This window comes from Tachyglossus aculeatus, chromosome 2 (genome assembly GCF_015852505.1).
Source record: "Tachyglossus aculeatus isolate mTacAcu1 chromosome 2, mTacAcu1.pri, whole genome shotgun sequence".
Taxonomy (NCBI): domain Eukaryota; kingdom Metazoa; phylum Chordata; class Mammalia; order Monotremata; family Tachyglossidae; genus Tachyglossus; species Tachyglossus aculeatus.
The window spans coordinates 131422263-131440467 of NC_052067.1; the positions used below are offsets into that span (position 1 = coordinate 131422263).

The following is an 18205-nucleotide window of genomic DNA, read 5'->3' on the forward strand; positions in this document are numbered from 1 at the left end:
AAATCGATTGAGCTCTGACTCTGTGCAGAGCACTGGACAAAGCCCCCCCCTCCCCATCCCCCCGCCTTACCTCCTTTTTTTTTTTTTAAATGGCATTTATTAAGTGCTTACTATGTGCAGAGCACCGTTCCAAGCACTGGGGAGGTGACAGTGCGATCGGGTTGTCCCACATGGGGCCCACAGTCTTAATCCCCATCTTACAGATAAGGATTGAAGACACACCTTCTCCAAGAAGCCTTCCCTGACTAGGCCCTCCTTTCCTCCTCTCCCACTTCCTTCCGTGTCACTCTGACTCGCTGCCGTTATTCATCCCCACAGCACTGAAAATAATAATAACGATGGCATTTATTAAGCGTTCACTATGGGCAAAGCACTGTTCCAAGCGCTGGGGAAGGCCACAAGGCGATCAGGTGGTCCCACGGGGGGCTCGGTTTTAACCCCCATTTTTACAGATGAGGTAACTGAGGCCCAGAGAAGCGAAGTAGTGATGGTCTTTATTAAGTGCCTACTACGTGCCAAGCACTGTTCCAAGCGCTGGGGAGGTTACAAGATGATCAGGTGGTCCCCCGGGGGGGGGGGGGGGGCTCACAGTTTTAAGTGCTCGCGAAGGCTCTTTCCACTGGGCCACACTGCTTCTCCTCTTAAAAGAGCTTTACTGCTCCCTCTTCATTCTCCCAGAAGGAAAATAGGGAGCAAGCCAGGCACATGTATTGGGCGAGAAGATCGGTATTTTGAGTTTTACGTGAAATTCCTCAGTGCCGCCGTATTGCGTTTTAAGGATGATTTTTTAGACTGTGAGCCCACTGTTGGGTAGGGACTGTCTCTATATGTTGCCAATTTGTACTTCCCAAGCGCTTAGTACGGTGCTCTGCCCATAGTAAGCGCTCAATAAATACGATTGATGATGATGATAAAAGGCACTCTGGTAACTAGAAGCAGCGTGGCTCAGTGGAAGGAGCATGGGCTTTGGAGTCAGAGGTCATGGGTTCAAATGCCGGCTCCGCCAGTTGTCAGCTGGGTGACTTTGGGCAAGTCACTTCACTTCTCCGGGCCTCAGTTACCTCATCTGTAAAATGGAGATTAAGACTGTGAGCCCCCAGTGGGACAACCTGCTCACCTTGTAACCTCCCCGGCGCTTAGAACAGTGCTTTGCACATAGTAAGCGCTTAATAAATGCTATTATTGTTATTATTATTATTATTAGTTAGGTGTACTGTTTGGATTCCTTATTTCAAGCTCTCATTTTCAACTTCACATTCCGAGCCAACAGCTTTCCGCTCCCCTTTCGGAGCCGGCCGTGGAAAGATTTAGAGCTCACTCAGTTCTACCGCGGGTTTTCACTTGGCGCTTTGGAATAGGTTCATTCATTCGTTCATTGTCGTACTTATTGAGCGCTTACTGTGTGCAGAGCACTGTACTAGGCGCTTGGGAAGTCCAAGTTGGCAACATAGAGAGCCGGTGCCTACCCAACAGTGGGCTCACAGTCTAGAAGGGGGAGACTGTTAGGCAGCTAGAGAAAGTTCTTCTCAGAGTACAGCTCTGTCTGGATGGTACACAATGTAGGATCCGAATAATAATAATAATAATAATAATAATAATAATAATGGCATGTATTAAGCACTTACTATGTGCAAATAATAATAATAATAATGATGGCATTTATTAAGCGCTTACTATGTGCAAAGCAATGTTCTAAGCGCCGGGGAGGTTACAAAGTGATCAGGTTGTCCCACGGCGGGGGGCTCACAGTCTTCATCCCCATTTTCCAGACGAGGGAACTGAGGCCCAGAGAAGTGAAGTGACTTGCCCAAAGCCACACAGCTGACAATTGGCGGAGCAGGGATTTGAACCCATGACCTCTGACTCCAAAGCCCGGGCTCTTCCCACTGAGCCACGCCGAAGAAACAGTCGTGCGCATTGCCGCACAATCAGCCGAGGGACATGTTATGTATTTGGTATATATAGTATTGGTAGCACATATTTTCCTTAATTCAGAGTTTGTTCAGAATTTTATAAATTGGTTGTAGTCATTTATAATGGTCAGCTGGAGCGGTCTTGTGTTTTTTTTTTTTACCCAGTCTGTTCCTCTAGCTATTGGGTTTTTTCTTTAAGGTATTTAAGACTGCGAGCCCACTGTTGGGTAGGGACCGTCTCTATATGTTGGCAACTTGTACTTTCCAAGCGCTTAGTCCAGTGCTTTGCACACAGTAAGCGCTCAATAAATACGATTGATTAAATACGATTGATTTAAGTGCTTAGTATGTGCCGGGCATTGTACTAAGCGCTGGGGTAGATTCATTCATTCATTCTGTCGTATTTATTGAGCGCTTACTGCGTGCAGAGCACTGGACTAAGCGCTTGGGAACTACAAATCGACAACATCCAGAGACGGTCCTTACCCAACAACGGGCTCACAGTCTAGAAGAGGGGAGACAGACAACAAAACAAAACAAGTAGATAGGTGTAAGATAATCAGGTTGGACACAGTCCTTGTCCCACATGGGGCTCACGGTCTTAATCCCCATTTTCCAGATGAGGGAACCGAGGCACAGAGAAGTGAAGTGACCTGCCCAAGATCGCACAGTAGGCAAGCGGCGGAGCCGAGATTCGAACCCAGGTCCTTCCGGCTCCCGGGCCTGGGCTCTGTCTGCAGGCCCCGCTGCTTCGGAGTGTCGTTATTTGGAGATGTTGAACTTGTGGGTCTGAGTAATTGTCATGCTCAATAAACATTGTTTTCCGGAATACTGAAAAAAATTGTAATTTTTGTGGCATTGTAGTTTAACCAGTGCTTAGAACAGTGCGTGATGCATCCCAACTTTGCCCCCCTTTCCCCCCAACCCCCTGCCTTACCTCCTTCCCCTCCCCACAGCACCTGTATATATGTTTGTACATATTTATTACTTTATTCATTTTATTTCTACATATTTATTCTATTAATTATATTTGGTTAATATGTTTTGTTTTGCTGTCTCTCTCCCCCTTCTAGACTGTGAACCCGCTGTCGGGTAGGGACCGTCTCTATAAATTGCCAACTTGTACTTCCCAAGCGCTTAGTACAGTGCTCTGCACACAGCTGAATAAATGCGAATGAATGAATGAATGCCACTTGGCTGTGTGACCTTGGGCAAGCCACTTAACTTCTCTGTGCCTCAGTTACCTCATCTGTAAAAGGGGGATTAAGACTGTGAGCCCCACGAGGGACAACCTGATCACCTTGTATTCCCCCTCCCAGCGTTTAGAACAGTGCTTCGCACATAGTAAGCGCTTAACAAATACCATTATTATTATTATTATTATTATTGTAAGAGCTTAACAAATACCATTAAAAAATCCCTCAAACTTTTAGAGGCAGGGGATCAGATTTGTTGACTTTCACTTTATGAAACATATAGCAGCAGTAAGCGCTTAACAAGTACCATTATTATTATTATTATTATTGTAAGACCTTAACAAATACCATTAAAAAATCCCTCAAACATTTAGTGGCAGAGGATCAGATTTGTTGAATTTCACTTTATGGAACATGTAGCAGCAGTAAGCGCTTAACAAATACCACAATTATCATTATTATTATTATTGTAAGAGCTTAACAAATACCATTAAAAAATCCCTCAAACTTTTAGAAGCAGGGGATCAGATTTGTTGAATTTCACTTTATGGAACATATAGCAGCAGTAAGCGCTTAACAAATACCACTATTATTATTATTATTATTATTATTATTATTATTATTATTATTATCATCATTATTATTGTAAGAGCTTAACAAATACCATTAGAAAATCCTTCAAACTTTTAGAGGCAGGGGATCAGATTTGTTGAATTTCACTTTATGGAACATACAGCAGCGTGGCTCAGTGGAAAGAGCCCGGGCTTTGGAGTCAGAGGTCATGGGTTCAAATCCCGACTCCCCCTCCTGTCAGCTGTGTGACTTCGGACAAGTCACTTCACTTCTCCGTGCCTCAGTTACCTCATCTGTAAAATGGGGATTAAAACCGTGAGCCCCCGTGGGACAACCTGATCACCTTGGAACCTCCCCAGCGCTTAGAACAGTGATTTGCACGTAGTAAGCGCTTAACAAATACCGTTGTTATTATTATTATTATTTATACAGAATGGCTCTACACCCAATTAGGCACTTAGTAATGTTGGTGATGAAAATTGCTTTGAAGAAAGACATCCATTGTAGCTGTATTCAACTCCTTGACGCTTTAAAATTGTCATTAAATCGTGACATGTGGTCGAATTTTATTTTAACAGGGCAGACGTATTTTTCCGTGTAGAAATAAAGCAAACAAGTGGTAATGTTGGGTTTTTTTTTCTTTAATGCTATTTGCCCCCCAGATGTCACCTTGCCATCTAGCTTGGCTGGCAACCCCGTGACCCGTGGCGAATATTATGGAGACACAGGTGAATCCCCACCGAAGCACGCCTGCCAGCCGGCCCCTAAAATAGCAACCAAGACGAGCTTATTGCCATCATACATCAATCAGATTTATGATGAATTATTGCTGATACATCAGAAGCTGCAGGTAGGAGCCGACGTCTGAGTTGAAATAAAATCAGCGGCATTAATTCCCCCTTCCTGCCGCGGAGCGTTCCTTCAGATTTGAGTGTCTGGAATAGCTCCACCCGGAATGGCTGGGGAGAAGGGGAAAACTCAAAGGGATATGCCCTTGGCCTGTTTTGGGCGGAAGGATGGAGGAAGATGGAAAAATCACAGCTAAATAGCCGTCTTTTGTGTAACAGAGAAGCAGCTGGCCTAGTGGATGGAGCATGGGTTTGGGAGTTCCCATCCCGGCTCCACCGCTTGTCGGCTGTGGTGCCTTGGAGCCGGCAAATTAATTTTTTAAAAAAATACATACATGAAAAAAATCATAAATCAAGCAGGGGCGTGTGCCGTGCACTGTAAGGGACCATTTGAAGTGTGAGCAAAAAGAGAATCCTAAAAAATAATTTTTTTATGTCATAAGTAATAATGTAATGTAATAAGTACATAGTTACAGGTATTAAGTAATGTAAAATCAATCATCAATCAGTCAATCATAAATAATGCAATAATGTAATGTAATAAGTAATTACGTAATTGCAGGTGTTAAGTAATGTGAATTAAGTAATGTAAAATCAATCATCAGTCAGTCGTATTTATTGAGCGCTTACTGTGTGCAGAGCACTGTACGAAGCGCTTGGGAAGTCCAAGTCGGCAACATCTAGACAGTCCCTACCCATCAGTGGGCTCACAGTCTAGAAGGGGGAGACAGAGAACAAAACAAAACATATTAAATCAAAATAAAATAAATAGAATAGATATGTACAAGTAAAAGAAATAGAGTAATAAATATGTACAAACATATACAGGAAAAATATATACATATATATATATACAGGTAAAATGTAGTCAGTCGTGTTCAGTAGTAGCCTGCAAACATTGTTTATATGTATATATGTATATATATATTTATATATATATCCTGTATATATGTATATATGTTTGTACATATTTATTACTCTATTTATTTATTTTACTTGTGCATATCTATTCTATTTATTTTATTGTGTTAGTATGTTTGGTTTTGTTCTCTGTCTCCCCCTTCTAGACTGTGAGCCCACTGTTGGGTAGGGACCGTCTCCATATGTTGCCAACTTGTACTTCCCAAGCGCTTAGTACAGTGCTCTGCACACAGTAAGCGCTCAATAAATGCGATTGATTGATTGATTGATTGCTGAGTTACTTAAAGAATTTCCCAAGTTCGGGACTGATAGTAAATTTTACTTAATTTTACTTCACTTAATTTTGATGTAAGCCCTACTTAAGAATGAACGGGCATACATTAGAATGATAATTACCTGTCAGTTTTTTAACCTGATCAGTGATGAGAACCAGGCAAGTACAGATTACCTGTATATATGTATATATGTTTGTACATATTTATTACTCTATTTTACTTGTCCGTATTTATTCTATTTATTTTATTTTGTTAATATGTTTTGTTGTCTGTCTCCCCCTTCTAGACTGTGAGCCCACTGTTGGGTAGGGACCGTCTCTAGATGTGGCCAGCTTGTCCTTCCCAAGCGCTTAGTACAGTGCTCTGCACACAGTAAGCGCTCAATAAATACGATTGAATGAAATGTTGTTAATATGTTTTGTTTTGTCGTCTGTCTCCCCCTTCTAGACTGTGAGCCCGCCGTCGGGTAGGGACCGTCTCTATATCTTGCCGACTTGTACTTCCCAAGCGCTTAGTACAGTGCTCTGCACACCGTAAGCGCTCAATAAATACGATTGAATGAATGAATGAACTTCACTCTTCTGTGCTTCATTCATTCATTCAATTGTATTTACTTCTAGACTGTGAGCCCACTGTTGGGTAGGGACCGTCTCTATATGTTGCCAGCTTGCACTTCCCAAGCGCTTAGTACAGTTCTCTGCACCCAGTAAGCGCCCAATAAATACGATTGAATGAATGAATTTATTGAGCGCTTACCGTGGGCAGAGCACTGTACTAAGCGCTTGGGAAGCACAAATCGGACCTCATCTGTAAAATGAGGATTAAGATGTGAGCCCCATGCGGGACAGGGACTGTGTCCAATCCGAGTTCCTTCTTTTCACCCCCAGCACTTAGTATAGCGCCTTGCACATCGTAGGCGCTTACCAAATATCACAATAGATGTTATTATTATTATTAGTATTAGTATTAACGGTGAAAGCAACCCATGAGTATGCGGGGATAGGAAGGAAAGCCAACAGAGTCTCTCCAGTATTGTGTTTCTGTAGGATCATCCAGCCTGCGGCTCAAACCGCCGTCAGTATTTGGTCTCAATCAATCAATCAATCAATCATATTTATTGAGCGCTTACTGTGTGCAGAGCACTGTACTAAGCGCTTGGGGAGTCCAAGTCGGCAACATATAGAGACAGTCCCTACCCAACGGTGGGCTCAAATACGATTGAATGAATGAATGAATATGTCTGTACGGATTTATCACTCTATTTTACTTGTACATATTTACTATTCTATTTATTTTACTTTGTTAATATGTTTTGTTTTGTTGTCTGTCTCCCCCCTTCTAGACTGTGAGCCCGCTGTTGGGTAGGGACCGTCTCCATATGTTGCCGACTTGTACCTCCCAAGCGCTTAGTACAGTGCTCTGCACACAGTAAGCGCTCAATAAATATGACTGAATGAATGAAAGAGTGGGCTCACAGTCTAAAAGTCTCGCTCACAGTACTTCTTCACGGACTCTTCTTCCGCTCGAAGCCTTTATTCATTTAAACTTGTACCTCCCAAGGGCTTAGCACAGTGCCCTGCCCGCAGTAAGCGCCCAACAAATACGACTGAATGAATGAATGCATTTAAACGTCCCTGGTTAATCCGCTCACCGCTACCGTGGTTTCCAAATAAATGGTGCCTTTCCCTCATTATTTGAGCCTGCGCTTCATCGGGCCTTCAAAAGCATTCGTCCTATCCATCCTTCGATCGGTGGCCCCGTGTTTGGGTAGGGACCGTCTCTATATGTTGCCAACTTGTACTTCTCAAGCGCTTAGTACAGTGCTCTGCACCCAGTAAGTGCTCAATAAATACGACTGATTGATTGACTGATTGATTCCTCTCCCCCCCTCCCCCCTCCATCCCGCCCACCTTATCTCCTTCCCTTCCCCACAGCACCTGTATATATGTATATATGTTTGTACAGATTTATTACTCTATTTATTTTACTTCTACATATTTATTCTACTTATTTTATTTTGTTAATATGTTTTGTTGTGTTCTCTGCCTCCCCCTTCTAGACTGTGAGCCGCCCACTGTCGGGTAGGGACCGTCTCTATATGTTGCCAACTTGGACTTCCCAAGCGCTTCGTACAGTGCTCTGCACCCAGTAAGCGCTCAATAAATATGACTGAATGAATGAATGAATGAAAGTGACTTGCCCAAGGTCACACCGCAGACAAATGGCCGAGCAGGGATTCAAACCCAGGTACTTCGGACGTTGAGGCCCGTGCTCTATCCACTAAAGCTGCACTGCTTTGGGGCAGGGAAACTGGTTTGTGGCTTCCGCTGAACTTTCCCAAGTGCTCAGCGCACCGTATCAATCAATCAATCAATCAATCGTATTTATTGAGCGCTTACTGTGTGCAGAGCACTGTACTAAGCGCTTGGGAAGTCCAAGTTGGCAACATATAGAGACGGTCCCTACCCAACAGTTGGTAGGTGCCCAGTGAATGCCTTCATTACTACTACCAGGATGGAGAGGGAGAGAGACAGAGGCAGGCAGGCGCTGCCAGCCTAATAATATCTATCTATCTATTAATCGTATTTATTGAGCGCTTACTGAGTGCAGAGCACTGTACTAAGCGCTTGGGAAGTTCAACTCTAGATGTGGCCAGCTTGTCCTTCCCAATTACTATCATAATAATGATAGTATTTGTTAAGCGTTTACTATGTGCAAAGTGCTGTTCTAAGTGCTGGGGAGGTTACAAGGAGATCAGGTTGTCCCACGTGGGGCTCACAGTCTTCATCCCCATTTTACAGATGAGGCAACTGAGGCACAGAGAAGTGAAGTGACTTGCCCAAATTTGTTCTGTTCTCTGTCTCCCCCTTCTAGACTGTGAGCCCACTGTTGGGTAGGGACCGTCTCTATATGTTACCAACTTGTACTTCCCAAGCGCTCAGTACAGTGCTCTGCACACAGTAAGCGCTCAATAAATACGATTGAATGAGTGAATGAATGAAAGTCGGCAACATAGAGAGGCGGTCCCTGCCCAACAGTGGGCTCACAGTCTAGAAGGGGGAATAATAATAATAATAATTAAACAATAATAATAATAATAATAATAATGACTTGACTTGCCATTATAATATTCAACGTGACGGCTTGGTGACGTAGTCAAAACCGGCCAAGGAGCTAGGAGTGACCTGGGTATTTTTTTTCTTGCCATCCATTGTGAAGAACGTGTGTGTTTGAAGTCCAAATTTTGACTGTAATTCGTATCTTTTCTTTTCAAACGTTCTGTTTCTGAATGCAGCACGAAACAGCAGCCCAGCAAGAGTATGCACTCCAGCTTCAAAAGAAAGAAGAATTTTTAATGGAAAAGGAGGAGACGCTACTTCAACACGAAGCCGCCCTGACTGAAATCCAAGGTGTTGAAGAGGAAATTCATGCTAAATTTCAAATTTTAAAGGAGGTAACGGGAGCGTATCGATTCTGAGCTTTGGTTTAAGTTGCTTTCTCCTGATGGTCAATTCTCCCAATTTTTATATGGTTGTACATATTTATTGCTCTATTTATTTGGGAGCGTATCGAATCCGAGCTTTGGTTTAAGTTGCTTTCTCCTGATGGTCAATTCCCCCAATTTTTATATGTTTGTACATATTTATTACCCTATTTATTTTACTTGTACCTATCTATTCTATTTATTTTCTTTTGTTAGTATGTTTGGTTTTGTTGTCTGTCTCCCCCTTCTAGACTGTGAGCCCACTGTTGGGTAGGGACTGTCTCTATATGTTCCCAAGCGCTTAGTACAGTGCTCTGCACACAGTAAGCGCTCAATAAATACGATTGATTGATTGATTTGTTTCACTAATTGACCTTTCTGTAAAATGTTTGCTCTACAGATAATCTTCCGGAAATAAGGAATGCGCAAGACATTTTCATTTAGGGGGAGCGTAGTTTCAGAATAGGGCCAAGGTGAATTGTATCTATTGCATTTCATTTCAGTTTAAAATATCTATGAACGCTTCCATTCACTCATTCAATCGTATTTATTGAGCGCTTACTGTGTGCAGAGCACTGTACTAAGCGCTTCTATATCTAGCTAATCTCTGTTCTATCTATAGCAAAGTTAATACCGAAGAGATGTATAAAGCTTCAAAAAACTGAAGTAGTGGACTAAGGTAGTGTGGGCTAGTGGAAAGAGCGCGGGCGTCAGAGGGCGTGGGTTCTAATCCTGCTTCCCCACTTGTCAACTGTGACCTTGGTCACTTAATCAATCAATCGTATTTATTGAGCGCTTACTGTGTGCAGAGCACTGTACTAAGCGCTTGGGAAGTCCAAGTTGGCAACATAGACGGTCCCTACCCAACAGTGGGCTCACAGTCACACTTAACTTCTCTGTGCCTCAGTTGCCTCATCTGTAAAATGGGGATGAAGATTGTGAGCCCCATGTGGGACAACCTGATTACCCTGTATCTACCCCAGCACTTAGAACAGTGCTTGGCACATAGTAAGCACGTAATAAATACCGTCGTTATTATTCCAGTGCTCTATCTGAGAAGCAGCGTGGCTTAGTGGAAAGAGCCCGGGCTTGGGACTCAGAGATCGTGGGTTCTAATCCCGACTCTGCCGCTTGTCCGCTGTGTGGCCTTGGGCAAGTCACTTCACTTCTCTGGGCCTCAGTTCCCTCATCTGGAAAATGGGGGTGAAGACTGTGAGCCCCCCGTGGGACAACCTGATTACCTTGTATCTACCCCAGCGCTTAGAACAGTGCTTGGCACATAGTAGGCGCTTAATAAATACCAACATTATTATTATTATTATTATCTGGCAATCTCAAGACCGTCTTCCACGATGATTTCGATGGTAGATCCTCTTATCGCTAGAGGTCGTGGAAAGAGATTTATCAGTATAGGAAGACCATCCTTCTGAGAAATGCAAGTGTGATGAGGTGCCATGAGGCTTTTAAAAGACCCACATATTTTCCTGATATGTTCAAATGCCTGTGTACCTTTTCTCGGTGTGAAGAAGAAAATCATCATCATCATCATCAATCGTATTTATTGAGCGCTTACTATGTGCAGAGCACTGTACTAAGCGCTTGGGAAGTACAAATTGGCAACATCTAGAGACAGTCCCTACCCAACAGTGGGCTCACAGTCTAGAAGGGGGAGACAGAGAACAAAACCAAACATACTAACAAAATAAAATAAATAGAATAGATATGTACAAGTAAAATAACTAAATAAATAGGGTAATAAATATGTACAAACATATACATATATACAGGTGCTGTGGGGAAGGGAAGGTGGTAATGTGGGGGTTGTCCCATGTGGGGTTCACAGTCTTAATCCCCATTTTGCAGATGAGGTAACTGAGGCTCCGAGAAATTAAGTGACTTGCCCAAGGTCACACAGCAGACATGTGGCGGAGTCGGGATACTATGAAAGCGCAAAGATAGCAAAGAAAAGAATAAAAAAGGGATGATTACTGTGTGGAAACCCTTTTTCCGTTTGCCTCCAATACTGTTTCAGAGATCTACCCGCTGAGCGGCCGAGTGGTTAGAGCATGGCCCTGGGAGTCAGAAGGACCTGGGTTCTAATCCCGGCTCCACGGCTTGTCCACTGCGTGACTTCGGGCAAGTCACTTGACTTCTCTGGGCCTCAGTTTCCTCATTTGTAAAACGGAGGTTAAGACCGTGAGCCCCAAGTGGGACAGGGACTACGGTCGTCTCGTATCTGCCCCAGCGCTTAGAGCAGTGCCTGGCGTAGGGTAAGCGCTTAACAAATACCACAATAATGAGGTTTCAAATTTGTACAAATCATACTTTGTACCCTTAGTCCAGTGCTCTGCACACAGTAAGCGCTCAATAAATACGATGGAATGAATGAGTGAATGCCAACTTGTACTTCCCAAGCGCTTAGGACAGTGCTCTGCACGCAGTAAGCGCTCAATAAATACGATTGAATGAATGAGTGCTTCTCACACAGGAGAAGCAATCAGGAGCCATTGGAGTGGCAAAATCAGCGAATCGCGAATCCTGACCTTCCGGTCCAAGCTCTAGCCACCCTTGCTGGTCTCAGTTCATACATCGGTCAATCAATCGTATTTATTGAGCGCTTACTGTGTGCAGAGCACTGGACTAAGCGCTTGGGAAGTACAAGTTGGCAACATAGAGAGACAGTCCCTACCCAACAGTGGGCTCACAGTCTAAAAAGGGGAGACAGAGAACAAAACCAAACATACTAACAAAATAAAATAAATAGGATAGATATGTACAAGTAAAATAAATAGAGTAGTAAATACGTACAAACATATATACATATATACAGGTGCTGTGGGGAAGGGAAGCAAATGACCAAGCCAGAATTAGAACCCAGGCCCCAGGAAAAGAAGCCCCATTCTCATTCACCAGAGATGGCTGATGAAGTTTTATAGAACCGTTTTTTTCTTTTTAACCCAGAATGATTCAGGTCAGCCCAGGTATTTTTTCATTCGGCATCAGATAACAGCGGCGGATGAAACGGTGGCAGAATATCTGCAGCGGGCCCGGTTAAATGGGCTTTCGTGAAGATGAACAGAGAAGCAGCTCGGCCTAGTGGAAAGAGCTCGGGCCTGGGGGTTAGGGGACCTGGGTTCTAATCCTGCCTCTGCCACCTGTCCCTTGTGTGACCTTCGGCCAGTCACTTCTCTGTGCCTGTTACCCCCATCTGTCAAATGGAGATTAAATCCTCCTCCCTCCTTCTTATAATAATAATAATAATAATGATGGCATTTATTAAGCGCTTACTATTTGCAAAGCACTGTTCTAAGTGCTGGGGACGTTACAAGGCGATCAGGTTGTCCCACGGGGGGCTCGCAGTCTTAATCCCCATTTGACAGATGTGGTAACTGAGGCCCAGAGAGTTTAAGTGACTTGCCCAGAGTCACACAGCTGACAAGCGGTGGAGCCAGGATTTGAACCCATGACCTCCGACTCCGAAGCCTGTGCTCTTTTCCACTGAGCCACGCTGCTTCGCAGGCCTCGAGCCCCATGTGGGACAGGGACCGGGTCCAACCTGATCAGCTTGTATTTACCCCAGTGCTTAGAATAGTGTGCGGCACATTGTAAGCGCTTAACAAGTATTATTATTATTATCATTCTCCGGTTCTTAAGTGGCAGCGTTGATGCACTTAAGCCATTTTTTAAAACCAGTCTTTTAGACTGTGAGCCCACTGTTGGGTAGGGACTGTCTCTATACGTTGCCAATTTGTACTTCCCAAGCGCTTAGTACAGTGCTCTGCACACAGTAAGCGCTCAATAAATAGGATTGATGATTTTTTAAAACCGGTGGAAATACCGCATTAGCCGTTGGAGCTCAGACCTTCTGGGTAGAGTTGGTTCTTGGGTTGTGTTCATGTTTTCCATTTTAAGGGATGAGCTGTGATCGTGACTCTCGCTGTAGGGGTTTCTAAATGACAGCCTTCAAATACGGAGCGTTTACTGTAGCGTGGTCACTTAATTAGATTGAGTGGAAAGACGTTTTTGGGTATGCTTCCTGAAATGATTTTTAGAGGTGATTTTTTTTTCTAGGAACACAGTGCGGAGGTGAAACACCTGTCGGAAGCCCTTAAGGAGAAGATTAAGGAAAATAAAAGGCTCAAGTCTTCTTTTGACACCTTGAAAGAAATGAACGATTCCTTGAAAAAACAGGCAAGATCTGTTTTTGTACCTATGGGTGTACGAGGCTTTGTATTTATTTATTTTACTTGTACATATTCTATTTATTTTCTTTTGTTAATATGTTTTGTTTTGTTGTCTGTCTCCCCCTTCTAGACTGTGAGCCCGCTGTTGGGTAGGGACCGTCTCTATATGTTGCCAACTTGTCCTTCCCAAGCGCTTAGCACAGTGCTCTGCACACAGTAAGCGCTCAATAAATACCATTGAATGAATGAATGTGAGTCCGCTGTTGGGTAGGGACCGTCTCTATATCATCATCATCAATCGTATTTATTGAGCGCTTACTATGTGCAGAGCACTGTACTAAGCACTTGGGAAGTACAAATTGGCAACATATAGAGACGGTCCCTACCCAACAGTGGGCTCACAGTCTAAAAGGGGGAGACAGAGAACAAAACCAAACGTACTAACAAATAAAATAAATAGAATAGATATGTACAAATAAAATAAATAAATAAATAGAGTAATAAATATGTACAAACATAGATACATATTGTCCCACGGGGCGCTATATGTTGCCAACTTGTAGTTCCCAAGCGCTTAGTCCAGTGCTCGGCGCACAGTAAGCGCTCAATAAATACGACTGAATGAATGAATGAAGCTTCAGTCATACTGAACTCCGTCCTCTCTTTGCAGCTGAATGAGGCAAGTGAAGAGAACAAGAAAATGGAAGTCCAGGCCAAAAGAGTTCAAGCAAGATTAGAAAACTTACAGGTGGGACCGAAATCGTACCTGTCTCTGGGGTGACTTTCAAACACGAGGCCGGTCGTTTCACGGGTGTGTATCGTTTGCAGAGGAAGTACGAGTTTTTGACCGTCCAGAAGTCCAAAGATGTTCCCCAGGCGGTCCCCGCGATGAAAGCGGTGAAGCAAGAAAAAGCCCCCACTTCAAGAACTTGTAAGGTACGATGTGAGTAAAAAAAAAATCTCGTAAGCCGGGACAGAGACCGCTTATAGAAATCCGGTTTTTCTCATGGGTATTTTAGTGATCCGTCGGTGTTCATTCATTCATTCATTCAATCGTATTTATTGAGCGCTTACTGTGTGCAGAGCCCCTTCCTTCCTCTCCCCCTCGTCCCCCTCTCCATCCCCCCCATCTTACCTCCTTCCTTTCCCCACAGCACCTGCATATATATATATATATATATGTTTGTACATATTTATTACTCACTCACTCACTCAGTTGAATTTATTGAGCGCTTACTGTGTGCAGAGCACTGTCCTAAGCGCTTGGGAAGTACAAGTCGGCAACATAGAGAGACAGTCCCTACCCAACAATGGGCTCACAGTCTAGAAGGGGAGGCAGACAACAAAACAAAACATGTGGACAGGTGTCAAAATCATCAGAATAAATAGAATTGCAGCTAGTTCTAAGGCTCTAAATTAATAAATATTCATTCAGTCGTATTTATGGAGTGCTTACTGTGTGCAGAGCACTGTACTAAGCGCTTGGGAAGTACAAGTCGGCAACATATAGAGACGGTCCCTACTCTATTTATTTATTTATTTATTTTGCTTGTACATATCTATTCTATTTATTTTATTGTGTTAGTATGTTTGGTTTTGTTCTCTGTCTCCCCCTTTTAGACTGTGAGCCCACTGGTGGGTAGGGACTGTCTCTATATGTTGCCAATTTGTACTTCCCAAGCGCTTAGTCCAGTGCTCTGCTCACAGTAAGCGCTCAGTAAATACGATTGATTGATTGATTGATTGCAGAGCACTGGACTAAGTGCTTAGGAATACAGGTCGGCAACATACAGAGACGGTCCCTACCCAACAACGGGCTCACAGTCTAGAAGGGGGAGACAGACAACAAAACAAAACATGGACAGGTGTCAAAATCGTTAGAATAAATAGAATTACAGCTAGTTGCAAGGCTCTAAACTAATAAATATTCATTCTCTCCCTATGAAAAATGAACCCCAAAGGAAAATAAGCAAATGATAGAGCTTGAACCCAAGGGATCGAAGCGGGATTGCTTCTGGCGAGAGATTTAAAGTCGGAAGAGAGAGGTTTTAATTTTTTAATGGTATTTAAGTTCTTACTATGTCCCTCTAGAGTGTGAGCCCGTTGTGGGCAGGGAATGTGTCTACCAACTCTACCAAGCACTTAGCAGTCTAGACACAGTAAGTGCTCAATAAAATACAGCTGATTACTAAGCGCTGGAGTAAGTACGAGTTTATGATGGAAGTTCTTCCCTTTCTTGTCCAGGGACTGCCCAAACCGCAGACATCCTTTCTAAATTCATTCGGTTGTATTTATTGATGGTGATGGCATTTTTTTTAAGCGCTTACTATGTGCAAAGCACTGTTCTAAGCATAGGGGAGGTTACAAGGTGATCAGGTTGTCCCACGGGGGGCTCACAGTCTTGATTCCCATTGTACAGATGAAGTAACTGAGGCCCAGAGAAGTTGTCACCTTCCCAGACTCAGCCCCCTCCTCCGTCCCCCCCGCCTTACCTCCTTCCCCTCCCCACAGCACCTGTATATATGTATATATGTTTGTACGGATTTATTACTCTATTTTATTTTATGTTATTATTTTATTTATTTTATTTGTACATATTTATTCTATTTATTTTATTTTGTTAGTATGTTTTGTTGTCTGTCTCCCGCTTCTAGACTGTGAGCCTGCTGTTGGGTAGGGACCGTCTCTATATGTTGCCAACTGGGACTTCCCAAGCACTTAGTCCAGTGCTCTGCACACAGTAAGCCTCAATAAATACAATTGAATGAATGAATGAATGTATATATGTTTGTACTTATTTATTACTCTATTTTATTTGTACATATTTATTCTATTTATTTTATGTTGTTAATATTTTTGTTTTGTTGTCTGTCTCCCGCTGGAGACAGGGTAGGGACCGTCTCTATATGTTGCCAACTTGGATTTCTCAAGCGCTTAGTACAGTGCTCTGCACACAGTAAGCACTCAATAAATACGATTGAATGAATGAATGAATGAATGAATGTATATATGTTTGTACATATTTATTACTCTATTTTATTTGTACATATTTATTCTATTTTATTTTGTTAATATGTTTTGTTTTGTTCTCTGTCTCCCCCGTCTGTCCTTTGAGCCCACTGCTGGGTAGGGACCGTCTCTCTATGTTGCCAACTTGGACTTTGCAAGCGCTTAGTACAGTGCCCTGCACACAGTAAGCACTCAATTAATACGATTGATTGATTGATTGATTGATTGATTAAGTGACTTTGCCCAAAGTCACACAGCTGCCAATGGGCGGCGCCGGGATTTGAACCCATTGAGCACTTACTATATGCAGATCAGTGTACTAAGCACTTGGGAGAGTGCAATACAGCAACGAACAGACACATTCCCTGCCCACAATGAGCTTACACTCCTAGACGGGGGGAGAAACAGTCATTGATATAAATAAATATTTAAAATTATAGATAGGTGCAGAAGTGCCATGGGGTTGGGATGGGGGAAGAACAGATGGAGCAATCAATCAATCAATCGTATTTATTGAGCGCTTACTGTGTGCAGAGCACTGGACTAAGCGCTTGGGAAGTACAAGTTGGCAACATATAGAGACGGTCCCTACCCAACAGTGGGCTCACAGTCTAAAAGCAACTAAGTCAGGGCGTCGCAGAAGGGAGTGGGAGATGGGAAAAAGTGTATTTATTTATTGATGATGATGGCATTTTTTTTAAGCGCTTACTATGCGCAAAACACTGTTCTAAGCGCAGGGGAGGTTACAAGGTGATCAGGTTGTCCCACGGGGGGCTCACAGTCTTTTGGAGGAGATGGGCCTTCAGTAAGGCTTTGAAGCAGGGAAGAGTCGTCGTGTGTCGGATTTGAGGATGGAGGCCGGAGGCAGGACGTGGGCCGGAGCTCAGGGGTGAGGCGGGCGAGATGGAGGCCCAATCAATCAATCAATCGTATTTATTGAGCGCTTACTGTGTGCAGAGCACCGGACTAAGCGCTTGGGAAGTACAGGTTGGCAACACATAGAGACGGTCCCTACCCAACAGTGGGCTCGCAATCAATCAATCAATCGTATTTATTGAGCACTTACTGTGTGCAGAGCACTGTCCTAAGCACTTGGGAAGTCCAAGTTGGCAACACATAGAGACAGTCCCTACCCAACAGTGGGCTCACAATCCATCAATCAATCAATCGTATTTATTGAGCGGTTACTGTGTGCAGAGCACTGTACTAAGCGCCTGGGAAGTCCAAGTTGGCAACATATAGAGACGGTCCCTACCCAACAGTGGGCTCACAATCAATCAATTGCATTTATTGAGCACTTACTGTGTGCAGAGCACTGTTCTAAGCGCTTGGGAAGTTCAAGTTGGCAACATATAGAGACGGTCCCTACCCAACAGTGGGCTCACAATCAATCAATCAATCGTATTTATTGAGCACTTACTGTGTGCAGAGCACTGTACTAAGCGCCTGGGAAGTCCAAGTTGGCAACATATAGAGACGGTCCCTACCCAACAGTGGGCTCACAATCAATCAATCAATCGTATTTATTGAACGCTTACTGTGTGCAGAGCCCTGTGTGAAGCGCTTGGGAAGTCCAAGTTGGCAACACATAGAGACGGTCCCTACCAAACAGTGGGCTCACAATCTATCAATCAATCGTATTTATTGAGCGCTTACTGTGTGCAGAGCACTGTACTGAGCGCTTGGGAAGTCCAAGTTGGCAACATATAGATACGGTCCCTACCCAACAGCGGGCTCACAGTCTAGAAGTCTTGAAATATGATTCCGCTAACTCTCCCCAAAGGGTTTCTGAGCGTTATTTC

At 43.5% G+C, this 18205-nt stretch overlaps 1 protein-coding gene across 2 annotated transcripts in view; it reads left to right on the plus strand.

The window, feature by feature from the left end:
• CCDC138 (coiled-coil domain containing 138) overlaps positions 1–18205 on the plus strand; it is a 93246-nt gene that overhangs the window by 14039 nt on the left and 61002 nt on the right. For both annotated transcript variants that reach the window (XR_005457342.1, XM_038772410.1), the window contains exons 5-9: positions 4345–4532; positions 9022–9180; positions 13282–13401; positions 14065–14142; positions 14223–14330. Coding sequence is in view for 1 of the 2 variants with exons in the window: in XM_038772410.1 (XP_038628338.1) it covers positions 4345–4532; positions 9022–9180; positions 13282–13401; positions 14065–14142; positions 14223–14330 (653 nt within the window). In the remaining variant the exon portion in view is untranslated. The remainder of the gene's footprint in view (positions 1–4344; positions 4533–9021; positions 9181–13281; positions 13402–14064; positions 14143–14222; positions 14331–18205) is intronic.